The 19,935-nt window shown below is 39.2% G+C and overlaps 1 protein-coding gene across 6 annotated transcripts in view; it reads right to left on the bottom strand.

The window, feature by feature from the left end:
- Nucleotides 1-19,935, bottom strand: part of RASAL2 (RAS protein activator like 2) — a 388,439-nt gene that overhangs the window by 37,697 nt on the left and 330,807 nt on the right. For all 6 annotated transcript variants that reach the window (XM_047752626.1, XM_047752627.1, XM_047752624.1 and 3 more), the window contains 4 exons: nucleotides 8,220-8,373; nucleotides 6,084-6,182; nucleotides 4,757-5,311; nucleotides 2,092-2,236 (listed from right to left, as the gene is read on the bottom strand). In XM_047752626.1, the coding sequence (XP_047608582.1) occupies nucleotides 2,092-2,236; nucleotides 4,757-5,311; nucleotides 6,084-6,182; nucleotides 8,220-8,373 (953 nt within the window). The remainder of the gene's footprint in view (nucleotides 1-2,091; nucleotides 2,237-4,756; nucleotides 5,312-6,083; nucleotides 6,183-8,219; nucleotides 8,374-19,935) is intronic.

The raw sequence follows: 19,935 nt of genomic DNA, 5'->3' as shown, positions 1-19,935 counted from the left end.
CCACTACTTCTCCGTGGTCTCTTTCTGTTTAGAATCTCGTCGTCCTTCTTGTCACTCACAAAGGCCCCAAATTCCTCCCCCCACCCCTTCCCCATCCCCCACACTGAAAAGTTGCCAAGTCCTATCGGTTCAATTTTAATATTTCTCAGAGTCACCTTTTCTCTCACTTGTGGTGACTTCCTCATTCAGAGTCTTGTTATTTCTTGCCTTCCTAACTGGTCTCTGTTTTCAACTGCTTAACTAACCCACTTGAATCACTCTGTTGAACTGATGCTATTACAAACAGCCTGCTCAAAACTTCCAGGGGCTCACCAGTAATTACTGGAAAACCTACACCCCCCAGCCAGGCGGTCGAGGCTCTCAACTAATTGGTTCTAATTGCTTTTCTTTTTTATTGTTGTTGACTTTTCACTTCATTTCCCAGCTAACATGCCAGGTTCTCTGCTACCTCCATGGCTTTTTGTTCATGAGGTTCTTTCCCCTTTAATAATCCCTGCCACTTCCCTTGTCCAATCTCTCTGTTTATATAAACCTGCTACTCTTCAAGCTACACACACATGATAAACACATTTCACAAGGGAAACTTCATAATTCCATCAGCTAGAATCAGTTTCTTTAATTGTCTGAAAGGACACAGGATTCTCTTTCTCTTTTTGGTTAGGGGGATATCCTTATCTTTCTTATCTACCTATATTGTTAACTCCTTAAGGGCAAACATTCATCCATTCTTTCAACACACCTTACTGTCTACTTTTGATAGTCACATGTGACTGCTGAGCACCTGAAACATGACTAGTGCAAGGTGAATGTGTAATAAATGTAAAATACACACTGAATTTCAACCAGTTAGTCTGAAAAAAAATACCTCATTAATAATTTTTATATTGATAATGCATTAAGTAATATTTGGACACACTGGGTTAGACAGAATGTTGTCCAAGTTAATTTTACCTGTCTCTCTTCACCTTTTATATGGTGACTACTAGAAAATTTACTTTAATGGGACTCTTAGGATAGGGCTGCTCGATATTTTTTTTTTTTATTTTACTATTTTATTTATGTCTTTTTGCCTTTTCTAGGGTCGCTCCCGTGGCATATGGAGGTTCCCAAGCTAAGGGTCTAATTGGAGCTGTAGCTGCCAGCCTATGCCAGAGCCACAGCAATGCAGGATCCGAGCCACGTCTTCGGCCTACACCACAGCTCACGGCAAGGCCGGATCGTTAACCCACTGAGCAAGGCCAGGGATTGAACCCGCAATCTCATGGTTCCTAGTCGGGTTCGTTAACCACTGAGCTGCGACGGGAACTCCAGGGCTGCTCAATGTTCTGTGTGAAGCACTGGGGATATGCAGATGAAGAAAATGACAGTGTTCAAGGAACTCACATCTGCTTTATCATAAGGTACATGTAAGTGCCCAGCACAGTGGCTACTCTGGTGGTTAACACTGGATTTCATGGCCACATAGGGAGCTGCAAGTGAGTAGCCTTGGTCAGTTAGAACTATTGATTGGACAAAAATCAGTTGCTGCAAAAAATTCTGGAAGTTTTGAGGGCAGAAATTGGGAGTTGTGGAAATTGGCAAGAGTTTCTTCATTGTCTTGGCTGCACCCATGGCATGCCCAGGGATTGAACCTGCACCACAGCAATGACCTGAGCCACAGCAGTGACAATGCTGGATTCTTAACCCATGGAGCTATCCATGAGTTTCCTCATTTTTGATACATGATAATAAATGCTAACACTTTCAAGACTTAGGTAATGTATTTATATCATGGGATAAACACCCGGCACTTTGGGGGACATCTTCGTACTAACATTACTATGTATCTCAGGATCTCAAGAACGTGAGGGCCTAGGGGTAGCTGCATATGCTGATGGACTTCCTTTCCATACACGCTGTAGGAAACCAGTGGGTGGTTCCTCCACTGCTGACTACTGCAGAGACTTCTTACAGATGAAACTCCAACTTGAACACTTTAATCGGCTAGAACTAAAAAATACGCAGACTTTGAGCTCAATCTGGTTGTTTCATCAGAGTGGAATAACCTAAACATCACAAGGGAAAGAAGACAGATGTTGTTCTTCTCCATACCCAATGCATCATGAAGATACTGCTGTCCCACCAGCTTGAGGTATTCCTCTATGGATTTGGTGGCAATGGTGTTCTCTCTGAAGATCAAGACGTCATGCTCTCCACAACGATCCACCTCAGACATCACCAAGTCGGTCAGAAAATCCTGAGAGAAGAATGCTCAATCAGGCAGAAAGCAACTGAATAAATAATATACATTAGAAATATAAGACATTCTGGGAACACTGCTTTGAAACTAAAGCTACCAGGTTCATTAAAAAAAAAAAAAGTCAGTCAGGATGAACCCTAACCCCTAAGTTAAAAATTCCTTCAATGGTTTTTCACTGCACTTTTGATAAAGGCTGCAATTCTGAATATGGTCTATATTTTCTGTTTCTGTCTACTTTCTCAGCCTCATTTTGTACCATTCTCCCTGAATTTTGCTCCAGTCTCAAAGGCCTTTTTTTTTTTTTAAAGGTCCTTCAATACATCAAGCCCTTTCTAACATACCATGGTGTCTATTCGACAAAGAGCTTTTTGCAAATGGCCTTCACTCCCACCCTCGCTCTGCCCCCACTGACATGGAGTTAATTTCTTGAATCCTTTGGATTTTAATTTGCACATCATTTCTTCAAGGAAGCCTTCTCTGACCAACACTGCTCCTGAACTCCACCAGTCAAGTCCCCTGAATCCGTTTCTTTTTTAAAATCGGCATTTCTCACTATAATCACACATATATTTCTGTAATTATGTGATTAACATGTTTTCCCCAGAAGACTGTATAAGCCCCATGAGACCACAGAGTCTATTTTTATTTATCTCTATATTTCTAGCATTTAACAGTTTCTGACACACCTTAGGTGCTCGATACATAATAGTTGCCAATTGGTCCACAGTATCAACATGAAATTTCTTGAAGTAAACATCCGAATTCATTTTCCAGGCTAATTATGTTTGTATATATGTGTCTCCATCCATCCATCCATCCATCGAAAAGTAAGGCATTAGGAGCAATAAAGCCTTTAAGAAACAGCTGTTTCATTTCTCAACAGTCTTAAGAAACCTGACTTAAAATTCCATGATGGAGTTCCCATCGTGGCTCAGTGGTTAGCGAATCTGACTAGGAACCATGAGGCTTCGGGTTCACCTTGGTCAGTGGGTTAAGGATCCGGCATTGCTGTGAGCTGTGGTGTAGGTCGCAGATGTGGCTCAGATCCCGCGTTGCTGTGGCTGTGGCATAGGGCGGTGGCTGCAGCTCCGATTAGATCCCTAGTCTGGGAACCTCCATATGCCATGGGTGAGGCCCTAAAGAGACAAAGGACAAAAAAAAAAAAAAAAAATTCCATGTTCACTATTACTCAATTTGAAATGTGATAACACTATGTATTTTGAAAACTATACATTCAGCGTATACTCGGAAGTCTCCAAAGCCACAAACAGAAGGAATATGATGATAATATACTTTTACTTCAAAAAGAAGCATTTTAAACATTAATGGGATTATTCTGGGGTAGCTCGACAGTGTAAAAGAGTTGCAGACTTAGGAATCACTATTAAAAGTCTTATGCTAAAGGACAGGAAGAAACTTGGGGTGATGGTAACATTCTGTATTTTGACTGCAGTAGTTTCCATGGGTGCATAAACTGTCAAAACTCACTGAATTTTTCACTTTAAGTGGTTATAGTTTATGGTATATAAATTGTACCTCAACAAAGCCACTTAAAAAAATCCTACATTTGGTTTTGAACCTGGAGCAAATGAAGAACAGAAAGAACATATTCATGTAGTTTCAAAAATGAGACAAAATTTCAAATTCAAAATTTTTTAACACCAGAAAGCTCAAATCTATTATTAGTAAATCCAAGCACAAAAATGATAATCAGTAGGAAGGCTGTTAAATCAGAGACTAAATATTGAATATATTGATATATTGTGGTTTGTATCAAGAAACCTTAAAAACAATTTTATTACTTGATTCTAAATAAATTATTCTACCTGCAAATTCCTCTAGATCTAACATACAATTTTACCATAACCAACTTGCATATAACATAATGGAGACTTAAGTGCATACGCCTCGCAGAGGTGATAATTACTAGGCTGATCAAGGACTATCAATTGTCCAGTGTTCTTCATACAATTAGCATATTTCTTTCTTTCCAATTTCTTGAGTTTTTACTTCTATCCAAGATGAACTGAGATAAGGCTATCATAAGACAGCTAGTAACAATTAAATAATATCCCTGGTATTTTAACTCCAAATTTAAATGTTAATCTCATGAAGACTCGTTAATGACCAGCATGCTTCTAGAATACCTCCTTTTGTGACCAGGAGATACAGTCATCAGTCAATCTTAACCTATAGCGAGGAAGAAAACCATCACACAATGCACTCCAGAACTAAAGATAAATTATCTTGAACACTCTATGGGATTATCACATGAATTCTACCATTTATTTTGTCAGACAATAAAGAGATAGCTCTGGTATCTATATTCCAGGCAAACAGACTTCAAATAAACACTTGTTGGTCTCTAAGAGTTTTGCTTCCCAACTTTTTTTTTTTTTTTGGACCAATAGTGAAGCATATTTTTCTAATTTGAATCTTCACAGCAAACATGTATTTGTTTCTTCTTAAAAGGTAGAAAAGAAATTTTGGGTCATGCAACCCTCCTTTTCCACTTACCTTGGCTCTGCCAGTACTCTGGAGAATGTGCACTAAGGCACAGGCCAGCTCCTCTTTATTTCTCACACTAATTACTGGCTCAAGAACAGAACACAACATGGTGTAGTTGCTGGTGACGAATTCTGCAAACTCCTTGTATTGCTCCATAGGCAGAATGGTGATGGTTTGGAAACGTGATTTAATCCGAATAGAAGGTCCTCCTGTCTTTCCTTTGTTGGGTGTAGGTGTACTCACTGGATACCACTTTTCTACAAACTGGCGACCAGTCACGCTGGCAGTGGGGATGTTGACTAGCCCTACATAATTATTCTTGTCTTTTTTTTTCTTTTTTTCCACATCTTTATAAATGTGAACTGTGATGCTATGAAGAGGTGGAAGGCTGTAGAACTCAAAATGTTCACCCCAGAAAATATTATCTGCTTTGGTCTTGCTGGTTGTTCGAGCAAAGAGGATATCATCAAGGCACAGTTCACAGAAATATTTCTTTTTAGGGGCAAGGTCCTTGGCTTCAATAATCCATAGACGGAGAACATTTTCGGCTCGTCTGCAATTGTCCTAGAAAGAAGCGACAAAGTTTTCTTTGAGCGCTGAAGCCCCCCAAAGACATTTTCCCCCTCAAGTCAGTGATGCTATGCACTTAATGAAGAGGAATGCTATCTCACTGCTGAAGATGAACTCTTAGCCACACACGTTCTATTTCACTTGGGCTACAACATACCATCCGGAAATGCAAGTTCTCAAATAGCCAGCCTTGTGGGAACTAGAGCAGCTTTCTGCACACACAATAGAGGTAAGTCAGTAATTAAGAAATGTATGTTCTATTCCCATTTCTATCCTGTACTCGCTTTTGACTTGATCAAGTCACTTGACTTCTCTGAGACCTCTTATCCACACGGGTAAAATCATGGTAATATCGCTGATAAGATTATGTTGAGCACAAGATGATATAATGTGTACTTGTTTACATGTTCTATAAAATTTAATGGAGTTCCCATTGTGGCTCAGCAGTAATGAACTGGACTAATATCCATGAGGATGGGGGTTTGATCCCTGGCCCTGCTCAGTGGGTTAAGGATCTGGCATTGTGTGAGCTGTGGTGTAGGCTGCAGACATGGCTTGGATCTGGCATTGCTGTGGCTCTGGTGTAGGCTGGCAGCTGCAGCTCTGATTTGACCCCTAGCCTGGGAACTTCCATATGCCGTGGGTGCAGTCCTAGAGAAAAAAAATCTGTAAAATTTAAGGTGTTATTACTGTATTTACCATCTATCAACTAACTTACTGCTTATAGTGTTTTTCATTGTTTTTAGACCTTCAAAGCCACCATTACCTTATTTGGTTGAACTGTCCTACGAAGGTTTTCCATCCACTTATCCCTCTCTGAAGCCGAGTTACAGCTGAAGCATTTACTTCCACTTAAGTAGGTAACCTTCAAGATAAAGATTAGAGATAAGGAAAAGGAAACACAGGGCTTGGGGGCTCTGTCCTCCTAGCAGTATCACTTAAGAGTTAGGGATATGCCAAGAGCTGCAGAATAGTATCAAACAGTTTAATACACATATAATCAGAGAAAAGAGAGAGAGAGATAAGGGTGCTAGGTATTAAAAAGGGGAAAAAGATAAGCTTTTTCTACAAATGGTGCTGGAAAATGTGGACCTCCATGTAAAAATTTAACCTTTACCCTTATCTCACACCAGAGACAAAAATCACCTTGAAACGTGTCATATAACTCATATAACTAAATGCCAAACTAAAATTTCTAGAAAAAATTAAAAAAGAAAAAGAGTTAGGGATATGCTATGAACCCGGATGTCATACACCACCTGGAAACCCAAATAGCCTTTGCTGGCTTTGTGATATCTACGTGTACATCTACATTCCCTTTCACTTTGTTGTCCAGTTAGCATCTACATTCATATTTAGGTACGGTGACAAAGGCCGCTGAGCTCAGGAACCCCAAACTGGCTTAGAAAGAATAAAACTAAAAGCTTTTAATTAAATTTAAACCTTTAAAAATTACGCGCAAGGAAATAGGCTCAATTCTGAGTGAGTTAATAAAAAAACAACTAAAAAGGGAAGAAGGACTCTACAACAGCTCATCAAATTTCTTAGGACTGCCACCACTGTAGTACTGAACACGAAGGCTACTCCAGGAAATTAAAGAGTTGCCAGCACTGAATTACTCTGGAACCCGTTCCTCCTCCACAAGACAATCAGTTTGTTGATTTCCAGTCATTTATTGGGTGAGCCTGATGATCACAAATACTGTCCTTTAAAAATGAAACGATTTCTTCTGTCTGGAACCTAACACATGGCTTGGCACACAATCTGCTGAACTGAGTTCCATAAATGTGGCAAAATTCAAGTGATTTTTATACAAAATAACACCAATAAATGACCTGTCCAAATTGCTGATGTGTGCTCACCTATTAACACAATCTCAGATTATAACCTACTGAATCAGATCAGATGTTACATTCTGTCTAATACGGTAACTACTAAGCACACATGGCTAGTGAGCACCCAAAACACAGCTGATTCAAACTGAGACATGCTGTGTTAAATACACAACAGGTTTTGAAAACTTAGCTTAAAAAAAAAAAGAATGCAAAAAGTTTCACTGATAATTTTTAGTTACATGTTGAAGTGTTAACATTTAGGTTTACAATTATACACATGGCTTGCACTGCATTTCTGTTGGATAGTGCAGGTCCATAAGAACAGGTATCAAACATCTTTCAAGTTCTACAGCATCTAACACGGGACGCATCAACAGTAACTTTGTAAGTTCATGTTAATTAATTAAATCATATGGTTAACAAATATATGGATGGTTTTGAAATTAAATGTGCAAATGGTCAACTGTGTTCATTTAGTTTGGGAGGGAAAATTACCTTATGAAAAGTGATACTCATAATTTTCTGGTGAAGGGCAATTTGTTCATTCAAGAAATTAGGCACCTGCAATGAATGTGCCAGGATCTGGCCTAGGTGCAGAGGATTATAAAAATAAATAAGACATGGTCCCAGGTCTTGAACTGCCCAAGTTTTAGTGAGAAAAAGTATGCTTTTGGGTCAATTTCCTCAAAGAATCATTAAAACTGGAGGCTTAGACTTTTAGGAGAAAAATAATAGCATATTGTGTGATACCTTTACCAATGCTAAAAAAATTCAAATACAAACTTAATAAGTTATTATTAATCATGTGCTCTCTGTGGAAAATGCACTACAAACTCATTTATTTTGAAAGCAAACAAGGCCAAAAGGAATGAGCAGCCTTCGTTAATAATAATCATCAACATACTTAGACTAGCAGATTCCTAATTTTTCCTCTCCAAGTAGGTAGTTTTTAGTAACTGAAAACCAGTTAAGATGACCAAATCATCATTACCGGTAATGAAATCATAAGAGTACTGGATAGAAAATCTGTTTATCATCCACTCTTCTTTCTTCCTACAGTTTTTTACCTCAAAGCAGAAGTCTTGGCCAAGGATGCTGCTATGCAGTGGCTTCACTGATACGGGCTCCCCTCTGCCAAGGTCCAGACATTCCACTGCACTGCACGGGCTCAGCAAGGATTCATGGGAACGTGACTCTTTTAGTTTGGGCAGCCCACGAGACCTAAAGGGAGAGGAAAGTATTTATAACAGTGTCACTACTCGGTCAAAAAGAAAATAAAGGTCAAAGACAATGGAGGCTAAAAACAAAAGTATAAATGCCCAAGTGAAAAATAAATGTGCGAATTGATAATCTGTAAAAATAACCATCGTACCATATTCGTGTGGCACATATAAACCACATACATATTCATGTGTGCATACACACTTTCTTTTTTTTTTTTTAACAAAACACAAAAATGCACTATAATTTTACTAGTCTCAAGGGAGCTCAAGGTTCCACCGCAGACAATGTTTTTATCCTCATTTCTATGTTGGAGAGAGAGAAATACTATCCAAAGTTATCTTATACATTCTTTTTTTATGCAAAGGTGTTACCAAAAGACAGGCTTTTTTCCTCCATGCTACAGCTTTACCTTCTTTTATCATTGACAAAATAGTAGTGGCTGAAGCTTCATTCCGTTTCTTTCTGCTTTGGCAGAATAAACACACATCCAGAATCAAAGCCAAACTTCTCAGCACAAGACCCGGCTTTTCAAAAGGTCTGATTTACATCTCAACATGGAATTCTTTTCTGGCAAGCATTTGGTTCGATCTCAGCTTTACTGTACAAATATGAATAAAGAATAAAATGCCCTGGAGGGAGTTCCCAGGTGGCCTAGTGGTTAAGGACTTGGCATTGTCACTGCTGTGGCTTGGGTTTCAATCCCTGGCCTGGGAACTTCTATGAGCCATGAGTGCAGCCAAAAAAAAAAAAAAAAAATGCCTTGGAGAAACTTCCCACTGCAAGAGAAATCTTCAAACTCTCATCTAGAAGAACAGATTTTTGCTAACAGTCAGGCATTCTGGCTGACTTTGTCCCCTGGTTATTTCAAAGGAATGTGGAGACTCTTGTCACTATAGGAACTAGTACTTCACTGCCTTCCCCTTGGAAGAATCAGTGAGGCCAAACAAAATAAGAACAATATAAAACAACATTCTTAAATCCAGAACGGGAGAGCTAGGCAGTTTTACTCAACAATTACAGTATTTATTGACTGAAACACCCAGAGTTAAATATATAAATTTCAAGCAGAAGTACCCAGTAATAGGGATAAAAGAAATGCCCTGTGGAAAGACATTTGTTTTTGTAAAACACATTAAACAAGCAGTTTCATTCACTTCCTCAAAATAACAATGTTAACATTAAAATGAACTGAAATTCTTAATGCCAGAGTAGCTTTGAGTTAAATTATAACATAATGAGATACAGGAAACTATCACTAAAGGCTGCTCTTTCTGTTTCCATTCCAGCACTGTTTAATCAAACCCAATACCGAAAAAACAACTTAAGCAATAGGATTTTAGTCCATTCTTTTCTTCCACACATTGAAAAACCAACCACTACTTAACATTTAGAGTGAAAAACATTTGTTCTAATATTCGGCACTCTTTGGGAGGTCAAAAAGTCAATAATTACATTCACTACTGATAATATAAAGTATGCACAAAAGCCACCTAATGCTTTGTACATAAAAACATAACAATGTGGAAAAAATAAAAATCATTTAAAAATACATAACAATGTAACAGCTTCACATTTCCTTTTGTTCTACTGGATACAACGACATAACTAAATGCAAAGGCAAATTTTAGTTTAATGTAATGACCATAAAACCTTTCCCAATATGCTTCATAGGAAGCCTGGCTGAAGCACTGGGATACTGTAATCTTTCTTAAACATACGAAACAACAACTGCAGCTCATTTTCCTCAGGAAGATTTAGTTGGAGGGGAAAAGCTTCTCTTGCTCTGGGAGTGAGCCTCTCAACAGGAGAGATGAAGGTACATTTAAAATAGAAGCAGGTATATCAAAAGGCTTACTTTTCTTTTTAAAACTCTCTAGGAAAATATACTAAAACATAAATGCATTTTATCTCCAACCAAGTAAATGTCTACCTACATGAAGCAACTGTACAGCCACCTTGCAGTGCAACCCCAAATCATAGCGGTGCCATATGCCACGGTACAGAGAGTCGCTGTCTGACTACACCTCAGAAAACAACTCTGTGTTTAGAAGACAGGAACCAAGAGAAGATGGTTTCCCCTGCCACGTTCCCCTGCCACCTTCGGCATCTTTGGGAAAATGTTTTCCAGGTGTGATTTCAAGTCTTCAATAGAAGCAGAACAGAAACACATACAACGGAATATGAAGGCATCTTCCAAATAGGCTGTAGGACAGATGGATATGCTCCTTCTCTTCCTCAGGCGGCATCCAGCCCCTCAGGTAACACAAACAAGGTTCCAGGGCTCTAGGCTGGGCGTGTTGCCATGGCGCTACACCTATAAGGAGATTAGAGCCGAAGGCAGCAGGGAGAAGCTGTGGCTTGAAGGACTCAAGGAGCGTGCTCTGCAAACGTGACCATTTTAAGACAGAAAGAAGGAACGGCAACACCCCACCCATGTCCATGAACAATTTTAGAGTCATAAGCTGTAGGAGAAAAACTGAGGCAACTCTGGGGGTGGAGGAGAATGTCTTAACTCTGCTAGAGAACAAAGCTGAGAAGCTTTAGCTGCTGCCCAGATGATTCCAGCCCCCTGTTAAAAGGTATTCGCCACATCCCACCTTGCAAGTGCAATCTTCTCTGACATCCGTTCTATTTCCTTTGCAGCACTTACCCTAGTTTCATGTTTCTAGGTATTATTTTACACTAACTTATCTGAGTTACACACTGTTTTCCTTTTAGAGAGAGAGAGCTGGATAAAATTCTTTAGTTACTGTATTTCTAGTGCTGAACAAATTTCATGTGATATTCAGGTTTAACTTCCAAATATAGCCATGAACAGATATTAGAACCAAGCCATCTGGAATTAGAATTAAAAAATCCTCCTGGTTACTGAAATTTCAATCATTAACGTATAATTCAGAATCATCTATTGTTCAGCATTTAAGTATGTTTCTGTGTGTATGCACAACTATGCCCATGAACTGAACACTAAAGTTCTAATATGTTTGACATGGCTACTGAATAAATAAGCAAATCCTTCCTGTACTGGGAAGAAAGTGTCTCTAAAAAGACAAAAATAGGTCCCAGAGAAGCAGGATGACAGTAAACAGGAAGATCAAGCAGCGTGGGAATGGTGCGGGGATGTGAGGGGGGGGGGGGAGATGGGGGGAACTACTATCTGTGCAAATGTTTCTATATAATATCATTAGTAGCCAAGTCTCCTCTAAATCACGTTTACCCTCTCCTGTACCTTCCTATGAGTTGATTTTTCTTAGATCTGCTAAGTAGAGTTTTAGCAGCTCTGCAGGGCAACTTCCATTTACTTCTCTAACGGAAAGGAGACTGTGGCTTTATTGAGAGAATAACAGGAGTGTAAAACAACTTTTCCCAATCCAGTCTGACAGTGGCCTTCATCAAGAAACCCAGCTCAACAGTGGACAATATGAATCCCTGACTACTGGCCAGGGTTCTCCTCCTGACCCTGGCTCCTCGACTCCTGAACCTCCATCATCCCAAACACCCTGTAAAAATTCAGCGCTCAAATATGACTATTCCTCGGTTTAACTGGGAAACTGCTTCCCACAGGCAATTTTACTTCTTGTTAAGTATCCTTCATATTTTTGTTTTAAGGTCAGCAGACAACCTCGAGCTCTAGCAATGTGATAGGTAAGGGTTAAAAATCTAATTGCTTTGCTGATGAAGATTACCTGCTGCATGTGACCTATTTAAGAGATAAACGACAAGGCAGGAGAAGCCTTCTATTACTCATTACAGAGAATGAACATTATACTGCTTTAACCCACATCCCTATCTGAAATCAGGCTTAAAAGACTAAAGTGAAGGGTTGGGGGATGGGGTACCAACAAACACACCACACTTAGTGAATTCACTAAGGAAAAAAAAGGAGTCAAAGAACTCTGATTCACACAATGTTAAGTGAAACACAGCTGGATTTTCCCCAGCTCAACCATCCAATTTTATACAAAGCATATCTTCCCTAAAGCGCCAATGGTGCTTGGATGTGCTGGCTCAATCTGCCACATGTTTACAGATTCAGTTCCAAATTTGGGAAACTTTTAATTAGGAATATAACTGGGAAAAAATGCTTATCACCACACAAAATCCTATACTTCAGTGCAGGTGAATTTCTGCTTGGCATGGCAGTTATGATTTCAGACTGCTTTGCTGAATTCGTGAAAAGACAGCTCGGCTGTAAACTGGGTATAGCAATATACGCTTGTATTTACCAGTATGTGTTCCTCGGGCATTTTACCTTGTTTGAAGATTTCCCAGGTAGAAATTAATCAAATTCATATTTTAAACCCTACCAACAAATCTATATAGGAGCTAATCAGTTTTTTAAAGGTTGCACCTGAGCTTTTTACTTTGGGAAAAATGCAGCTTTACTTGGTCCCCAGATTTTTATTGTTTTTCAACCCAGTATCTGCAAAAATATCCAACTGATGTTTTGTGCTTGAAAGAGCAGATCCTTTCCTCTTCTGTAAAGGTTTCCCTCCTTGGATTAAAAAGAAAAACGAAAGGAATTAGAGCTCATTCACCAGAGTTCTCCTTGTGTGTTAGAAAAATGTCCTGCCAGAGGATTCTGATGGCACGAGCTGCTCTGATCTACCTGCTGCAGTTAAAGCCAGTCCCTGCTGTTTATATTACTCACTGGTTTCTGTGTTAGCTTTAAAAAATACCACACAACCACTCACACAAAAACACTATTTATGGAAACATAACATCTACTGCTGACCTTCCTTCTCTCTGCTCTCAGCTTCTAGACAGGATGGTCTAAAGAGCCCAGCTGCTAATGGTAAAGAACGATGTTTGTCAGGCTGAGTTTTCTCTTAAAATGAGTAAACTCATGGTAAGGAAATTTATCATCACAGTCAAAAATGACATTCAATCTATTTTGGTACATATGCATGTGTGCAGACAATGAAGGTGGCAAAGAATGAAGACAAGATTATAAATATTAAAACATGTACTGAAGGGGAGAACCCAACTAGCCTGCAATATGACAGACACCAGGGAACAATATCTTTACAGAAACTCTACTTAATTGCAATATACCCTTTTTTCAGTCCTTAAATTGCAAATGGAGTAAACATCTACTAGTGCCATTAAACAACTTCAATATAAACATAACTATACTGAATTTAAAAGAATGAAACTAAACCACACTCATAAACCAATTCAATTAACATACTACTTTAAGAGTGAGTGGAAAGACTAGTAACTTTCCTTTTTCTTTTTCTAAATTTAGACTTTCAGTCTTATTGTTACCATAAAATTAAGTATGAGTAAAGGGATGATAAAAAAGGAAGAAACTGATAAAGTTCAATGCCTTCTTAATCATTCCTAAATTCATGACTATTTGCTTTCCCATTAGTTTCTTACTTGGCTGAATAAATGAATATAGTATGAATCGGTCTATCCATTCAATAGTTACTTGCTGTGCACTATGTGTCAGGCACTGCACTAGAGACAGACGCAAGGAAACCGTGGTGAAGAAGAAGGGCAAGGGCCTTGCACTCGCAGCTTATAATCTAGTGAGCTAACAATCCAATATAATACAGTGTGAGAAGACTTACGAAAAAGAATGCAAAAGCGGCTCTGTGAGCAATAGTAGTTGCCCTGGGCCTTCAGTTGGGGATTCAAAGAAAGTTTCTTGGAGGTAAAATTAATGTGAGGTTGTGGCCGGGAAGATGGCACGGAATTAGCTCTAAGCAGATGTAGAGGTTTTAGAACTGAAAGTTCTAGAGGGACTAGCCAGCATATGAGAAGCCCTGTAGAGAAAACATACAAATCTGGTGTGTTTGAGAATTCAGCAGTGTGGCTCTGATGCAATGTGTTCATGTTGGGGCTGAGACAAATAATGAGGCTTGAGAGACACTATCTTGGGACCCATAGTAATGATGAGTGTTCCAATCTGATCACAAGACCAGTGGATGGACACAGAAAGGTTGTGGGTGGCGGAGGGTGAATGACATGATCAGACGTATGTCTTGACTAAGAGAGACGTCCTTTGGCTAAGGAGTGGAGAAAGAGACTAACCCAGAGGGAAGAGAAATCATGAAAGACTTAGAGACTGGTTTATATAGATTGTGACAGTAATCTGAGTATATAGTGAACTAGAGCAGCAGAAATGCCGAAGAACTGGATGGATTAGGGTGGTAAGTAAGAGGTAAACAGGTCTTGATGACTGCAGAGCTGGGAGCATCAGAGAGAGGGGAGTCAAGGATGAATCGCTGCATAGAAAGATGGTAAAGTTCTTTACAGAGATGAGAAGTGAGAGGCAATGCCCGGTGAGGACAGGGGAGAAACAGAATCGAGTTGAGTACAAGTCTGATATTCCTATGGGATGCACTGTTTGTGCCCCCGCCCCCATTTATGTTGAAATACTAACCTCCAATGTGACTATACAGGAGGTGTGACTTTTGGGAGGTGACCAGGTCATGAGGGTAGAGCCCTGGTGAAGGGGATTAGTGCCTTCATAACACAGACTCTAAAGAGACACATCACCCATTCCCCCATCTGAGGACACAGAGAAAAGACAATCTTTTGACCCATGAAGCAGGTCCTTATCAGACACTAAATCTGCCAGAATCCTGCTCTTGGACTTTCAAGCCTCCAGAATTGTGAGAAATACATTTCTGTTGATTATAAACACCTACTCTAAGATGTGTGGTTACAGCAGCCTCAACAGACTAAGGTAATGTGAAAACTGAAAGAGAACATGCACACTGAGAAAAGGTCCTAAGAAAATAACCTAAGAAATGCTACCATTTAAATCTACAAAACTGCCAGAAGAGATCGAAGAACATCAAAGACAGAAGGAAAACTAAGAGACTCAAGTATCATAAAAGCCCAGGGAAGAGAACTCTTAAGAAGTATGGACTGTCCATTACTGGAGAAGATAGACTATGTTAAAATATTAATAGTAGCCACTGGGCATATGAACTGAGAGATAATTGGAGATGCTGGCAAGAGCAGTTTCAGTGAAATAAGGACAAAAATGAGGCTGCAGAGGGTTGGGAAAATGAATAGGATGTGTGACCGTGAAGAATAACTCATGAAGTTTGATGGTGAAGGAGTGGCAACCGGGAAATAGCTAAGGGAGACATGAAGTTGAAATGGGGTTGAAGGTTTTCTCCAATTAATCACTTTCCCCCCTTAAATAATAAAGTAATAAATGTTCTTGGTAATAAATTCCAAGAGCTCAGAAGGCTAGAAGGTGAAAAATATGAGGGTACCTCCCTCAACCTCCTATAGAAAATACTATTAACACTTTTTTGTGGCCTAAGAAATTTTTTGCATATAACCAATCAAATATTATATATATCCATAGATGTATAATATACACTCACAAATGGGGTTCTACCATCCTTTTTTTCCTTAAGAGTGTATTTTGGAATTCTGTCCACATTGGAACAAAAAGATATAATCGGCCTCTTTTTAATGACCCCTTAGTATTTCCCTATATGGGTCTCTAGAAGTTTAACCAGTCCTTGATGCCACCTAAGTTTTTTCTTTTTTTGGTGATTACCACCCAGGTTTGAAAATATCTTAGTACACATGTGCATGTATTCACACCTGACATTTTCAGATGTGAAACTGCTAGGTCAAAGGACACACACATTTAAAGCTTTGATTTTGCTAATGTATCCTCAATAAAAGAGCATCTATTTAAATTCCTACCAATAGTGCATGCTTCTACATGCTGTCACTAAAATGAGATATGGCTTAACTTCAAACATCTTTGCCAAAAAATTGGTATTTCATTATTGTTTCAGTATGAATTTCTTTAATTATGAGGCCGAGGACATTTTAACAGGTATATTGGCAAGCTCAGTTCTTTTCTGTGAATTATGAATAGCATTTTCATTTCTTTAACTTTTTTTCTTTCTCTCTCTTTTTCCTTTTTTGCTTTTTAGGGCTGCACCTGTGGCATACACAAGTTCCCAGGCTAGGGGTCGAATGGGAGGCACAGCTGCTGGCCTACATCAGTCACAGCAACTCGGGATCTGAGCCGTGTCTGTGACCTACATCACAGCTCATGGCAACGCTGGATCCTTAACCCACTGAGTGAGACCAGGGATTGAACCCGCATCCTAATAGATACAAGCTGGGTTCATAACCCAGTGAGCCACAATGGGAACTCCCTTAAACTATTTTTCTAATTGCTGAACTTTAACTGATATATAAATACTATTTGTAAATTAAGTAAATTTGTACTTTTTCTGTCATATTTGTATTCACCCCAGTTTATGCTTAGAAAGGGTTCTTCCATTTCAAGATCATAAGAAATCCAGCTATATTTTCTTTTAGTGCTTTTTTCATCTAATCCACTTGGACTTGGAGGGAAGGGGAGATGATAGGAGTATAGTAGGAGTTAGTTTTATATTTTACCAAACTGTGGAAATATAATGACCATAAGTTGACTCATTAATTATTACTACATAGTATTCTACTCTTAAGTGCTATTGTTATGAGTATGTTTGCGTATGTATACGTGTTTATGTGTACATATGTGTGTGTATGATTTCGCCCTTTGATTTTTCCTTCTTAATCATCTTAGGAGGTAAGGCTTCCTATGAAAACATGCAACAAAAAGTATAATGGGAAAGACACTCAACTTGGAGCAAAAAGTGCTATGTATTCATGTCGGCTCAAATCACTCACTAACCATGTGACATGGAACAAATAATTTATTCTATCTGAACCTTGGTTACTGCATTTGTAAAATGTGGATAATGATTCCTCTTCCTATACTTCACACAGTTACTGCGAGAATAAAATGCAGTCATCTATGATTTTACAAATATAGTTTAAAGTACAGTACCATACAAGTGGGACTATCATTGTAAACATAGTTGTTTCACAGTGATGTGACACGCATTAGTTCAATTTATGTAAATTATTCGTCTAGTTGAAGTCAGGGTAGCTATTCTTGAATATAATCTTCGCTGGAAGAATATGAAGACAGAAGGAGTAAATGTATGAAAATATTTTTATTTATTAAGATTGAGCATTCTGGAGTTCCCATCGTGGCACAGCAGAAACGAATCCATCTAGGAACCATGAGGTTATGGGTTCGATCCCTGGCCTTGTTCAGTGGGTTAAGGATCTGGTGTTGCCATGAGCTGTGGTGTAGGCTACAGATGTGGCTCAGATCTGGTGTTGCTGTGGCTGTGGTATAGGCTGGCAGCTGCACCTCTGATTAGACACTTAGCCTGGGAACCTCCATATGCCGCAGTGGCGGCCCTAAAAACAAAAACAAAAACAAAAAAACAGAACACAAACAAGATAAAGCATTCTAATGAATTTAAAATGCTATCATCATACATTAGAAACTTAAATTGGATTTTAGCTCCTAAAACTTAGGTCTCATTAATTGGCCCTTGCCAGTAAACATGGATAAGGGAAACTCTATAATCTATAGCTAGACTGCATTGATTAATTAATGGCCTCGAATCCAATAATTTCTGAGAAGCTGTCATTCTATCCAAGTACACCAGATTGAAGGAGGTTCTTCTTCCTTATTATCTAGAGTTTGTTTAGACTCTCCTCAGAGTCTAAATGGCCAAGAAATTAAGTTCCTTAATAGGACAGGCATTGTGGTAGAGGGTAGGGATACAAAGATTGTTTGTACACTTGAGAAGCTTCCAATTTGCTGCAGTAAACAGAAACATGAAAAGATAAATTCGGAGTCCCCATCGTGGTTCAGCGGTTAGTGAACCCGACTAGCATTCATGAGGACGTGGGTTCGATCCCTGGCATCGCTCTGTGGATTAAGGATCCAGCATTACCGTGAGCTGTGGTGTAGGCTGCAGACACAGCTTGGATCCAGCGTTGCTGTGGCTGTGGTGCAGGAGGGCAGCGATAGCTCCAACCGGACCCCTAGCCTGGGACCTCCATATGCTGCAGGTGCGACCCTGAAAAGACAAAGAAAAAAAAAGAAAAAGATAAATTCAATAGAAAGTGGTTAGTCCTATAATAAGGTACATACAGTTGGCCATGGGTGGGTTTATGGGACAGGTGCTTAGTCTAGGATGATGCATAAGAACACGGAAAAGAAGTCAGGGAGCATATGACTCCTGATTTGGGTCATAATTTGGGTTGTTGCATTAAGTATGAATGAGAAGTGAAACCTGTCAAAGGACAGGGTGGAGGAATAGGAAATGGTATTTGGGATAGAGTGGGCGGCAAGATCAAAAGTAGAAAATATGGAACAGCACAGTAAGTAAATGATGAACTGCTGGTAGAGTGGTAGGAGACAGTGCAGAGAGTTAGGGATGGACGGAGCCATGTTCCATTTTGTACATTATGCTAAAGATTGTAGATTAACAACGTATTATATACATATGTGATGAGATATTAAAGTTTCAACTGTGACTCTAAGATAAAACAGATGTTGCATGCTGAAGTGAAGTTCTAGACAAACGGGAGAATTTACAAAGGAAAGTTTTAGAACCAATTCCATTACCTCAAACCTCTCAGAATAAGACTATAGAAAGTGGTGAGAGTATGGAGAAGGGAAAGGATTTTGTGAGACAGAATTTGGGGAGAAAGCTGTGTGGCTCATTCGTCCTACTCCTCCCCACCCCACTATGGATACGGGTAGGCAATGCATACAGGATGGGATCTGATTTTATCTGGGAAATCTAGATGATGAGCAATGACTAATTGTTGGTGGCAGAGCCCAAGTTGATGTTTCTGGATTAGGCTGTACTCCTAGAGGTTCATCAGGGCAAAGAATGTGTGACTATTTTCTGCGGATAAGAGGACTGGGAGGGTGAAGAGACCAGAACAGTAAGAATTCCTTCCTAGAAACTGTGGAAGGTATGCAAGTGAACACCTAGAATACAGATGTACCCGCTACACTCAATAAAGCCATAGCTAAAAGCTCCTCAGAGATGAGACATTTCTGCAGAATCCACTTAAACACCCCATGATAGGAGAGTCAGCTTTAAACATATGCCAGGCTCAGAGAGCATCATGCAAGGCGAAGACAGTACTAAAACTTTCTTATTCCTTTCTGTCTCCCCTTGCCCCAAATCTGGAGGGCACCTAAAACCATGGGTAATTAAGCTGGATGGGAAGAGTAGATCAGAAGAATGTAAGTGGTTTACAACACTCCCTTCTCAATAAGCAGGCAGACTCCCTGCAATTGGCTTGCCTGGGGTGATTACTATCTCAAACTGAACACCAACAGGCTTTGAGTCAAGACTTTTTATATAGAGTAACCACAGGTTAACTAAATGGAGAGAACAGACTTAAACATAAAAACAAAACCCTAGAACTTCTAGAAGGAAACATAGGTGAAAAACCTCTTGGGACACACACAAAGTCCATAAAAATTGCTGGTGGAAATGTTAAATGGTACAGGTACTCTGGAAAATAGTTTGGTAGTTTTTTTTTTTTTTTTTTTTAAATAAACCTAAGTAAGTACTAATCATACAACTCAGCAACTTGCATATTTACCCTAGAGTAGTGATAACTTATATGTACACAACTGTTCACAGCAGTTTTATTCCTAAAGACCAGAAACAAATGTTTTCCAGTGGGTAACTG

Source organism: Phacochoerus africanus, chromosome 11 (assembly GCF_016906955.1).
Source record: "Phacochoerus africanus isolate WHEZ1 chromosome 11, ROS_Pafr_v1, whole genome shotgun sequence".
NCBI classification, from domain to species: Eukaryota; Metazoa; Chordata; class Mammalia; order Artiodactyla; family Suidae; genus Phacochoerus; species Phacochoerus africanus.
This window is presented reverse-complemented; position numbering and strand designations above follow the sequence as displayed.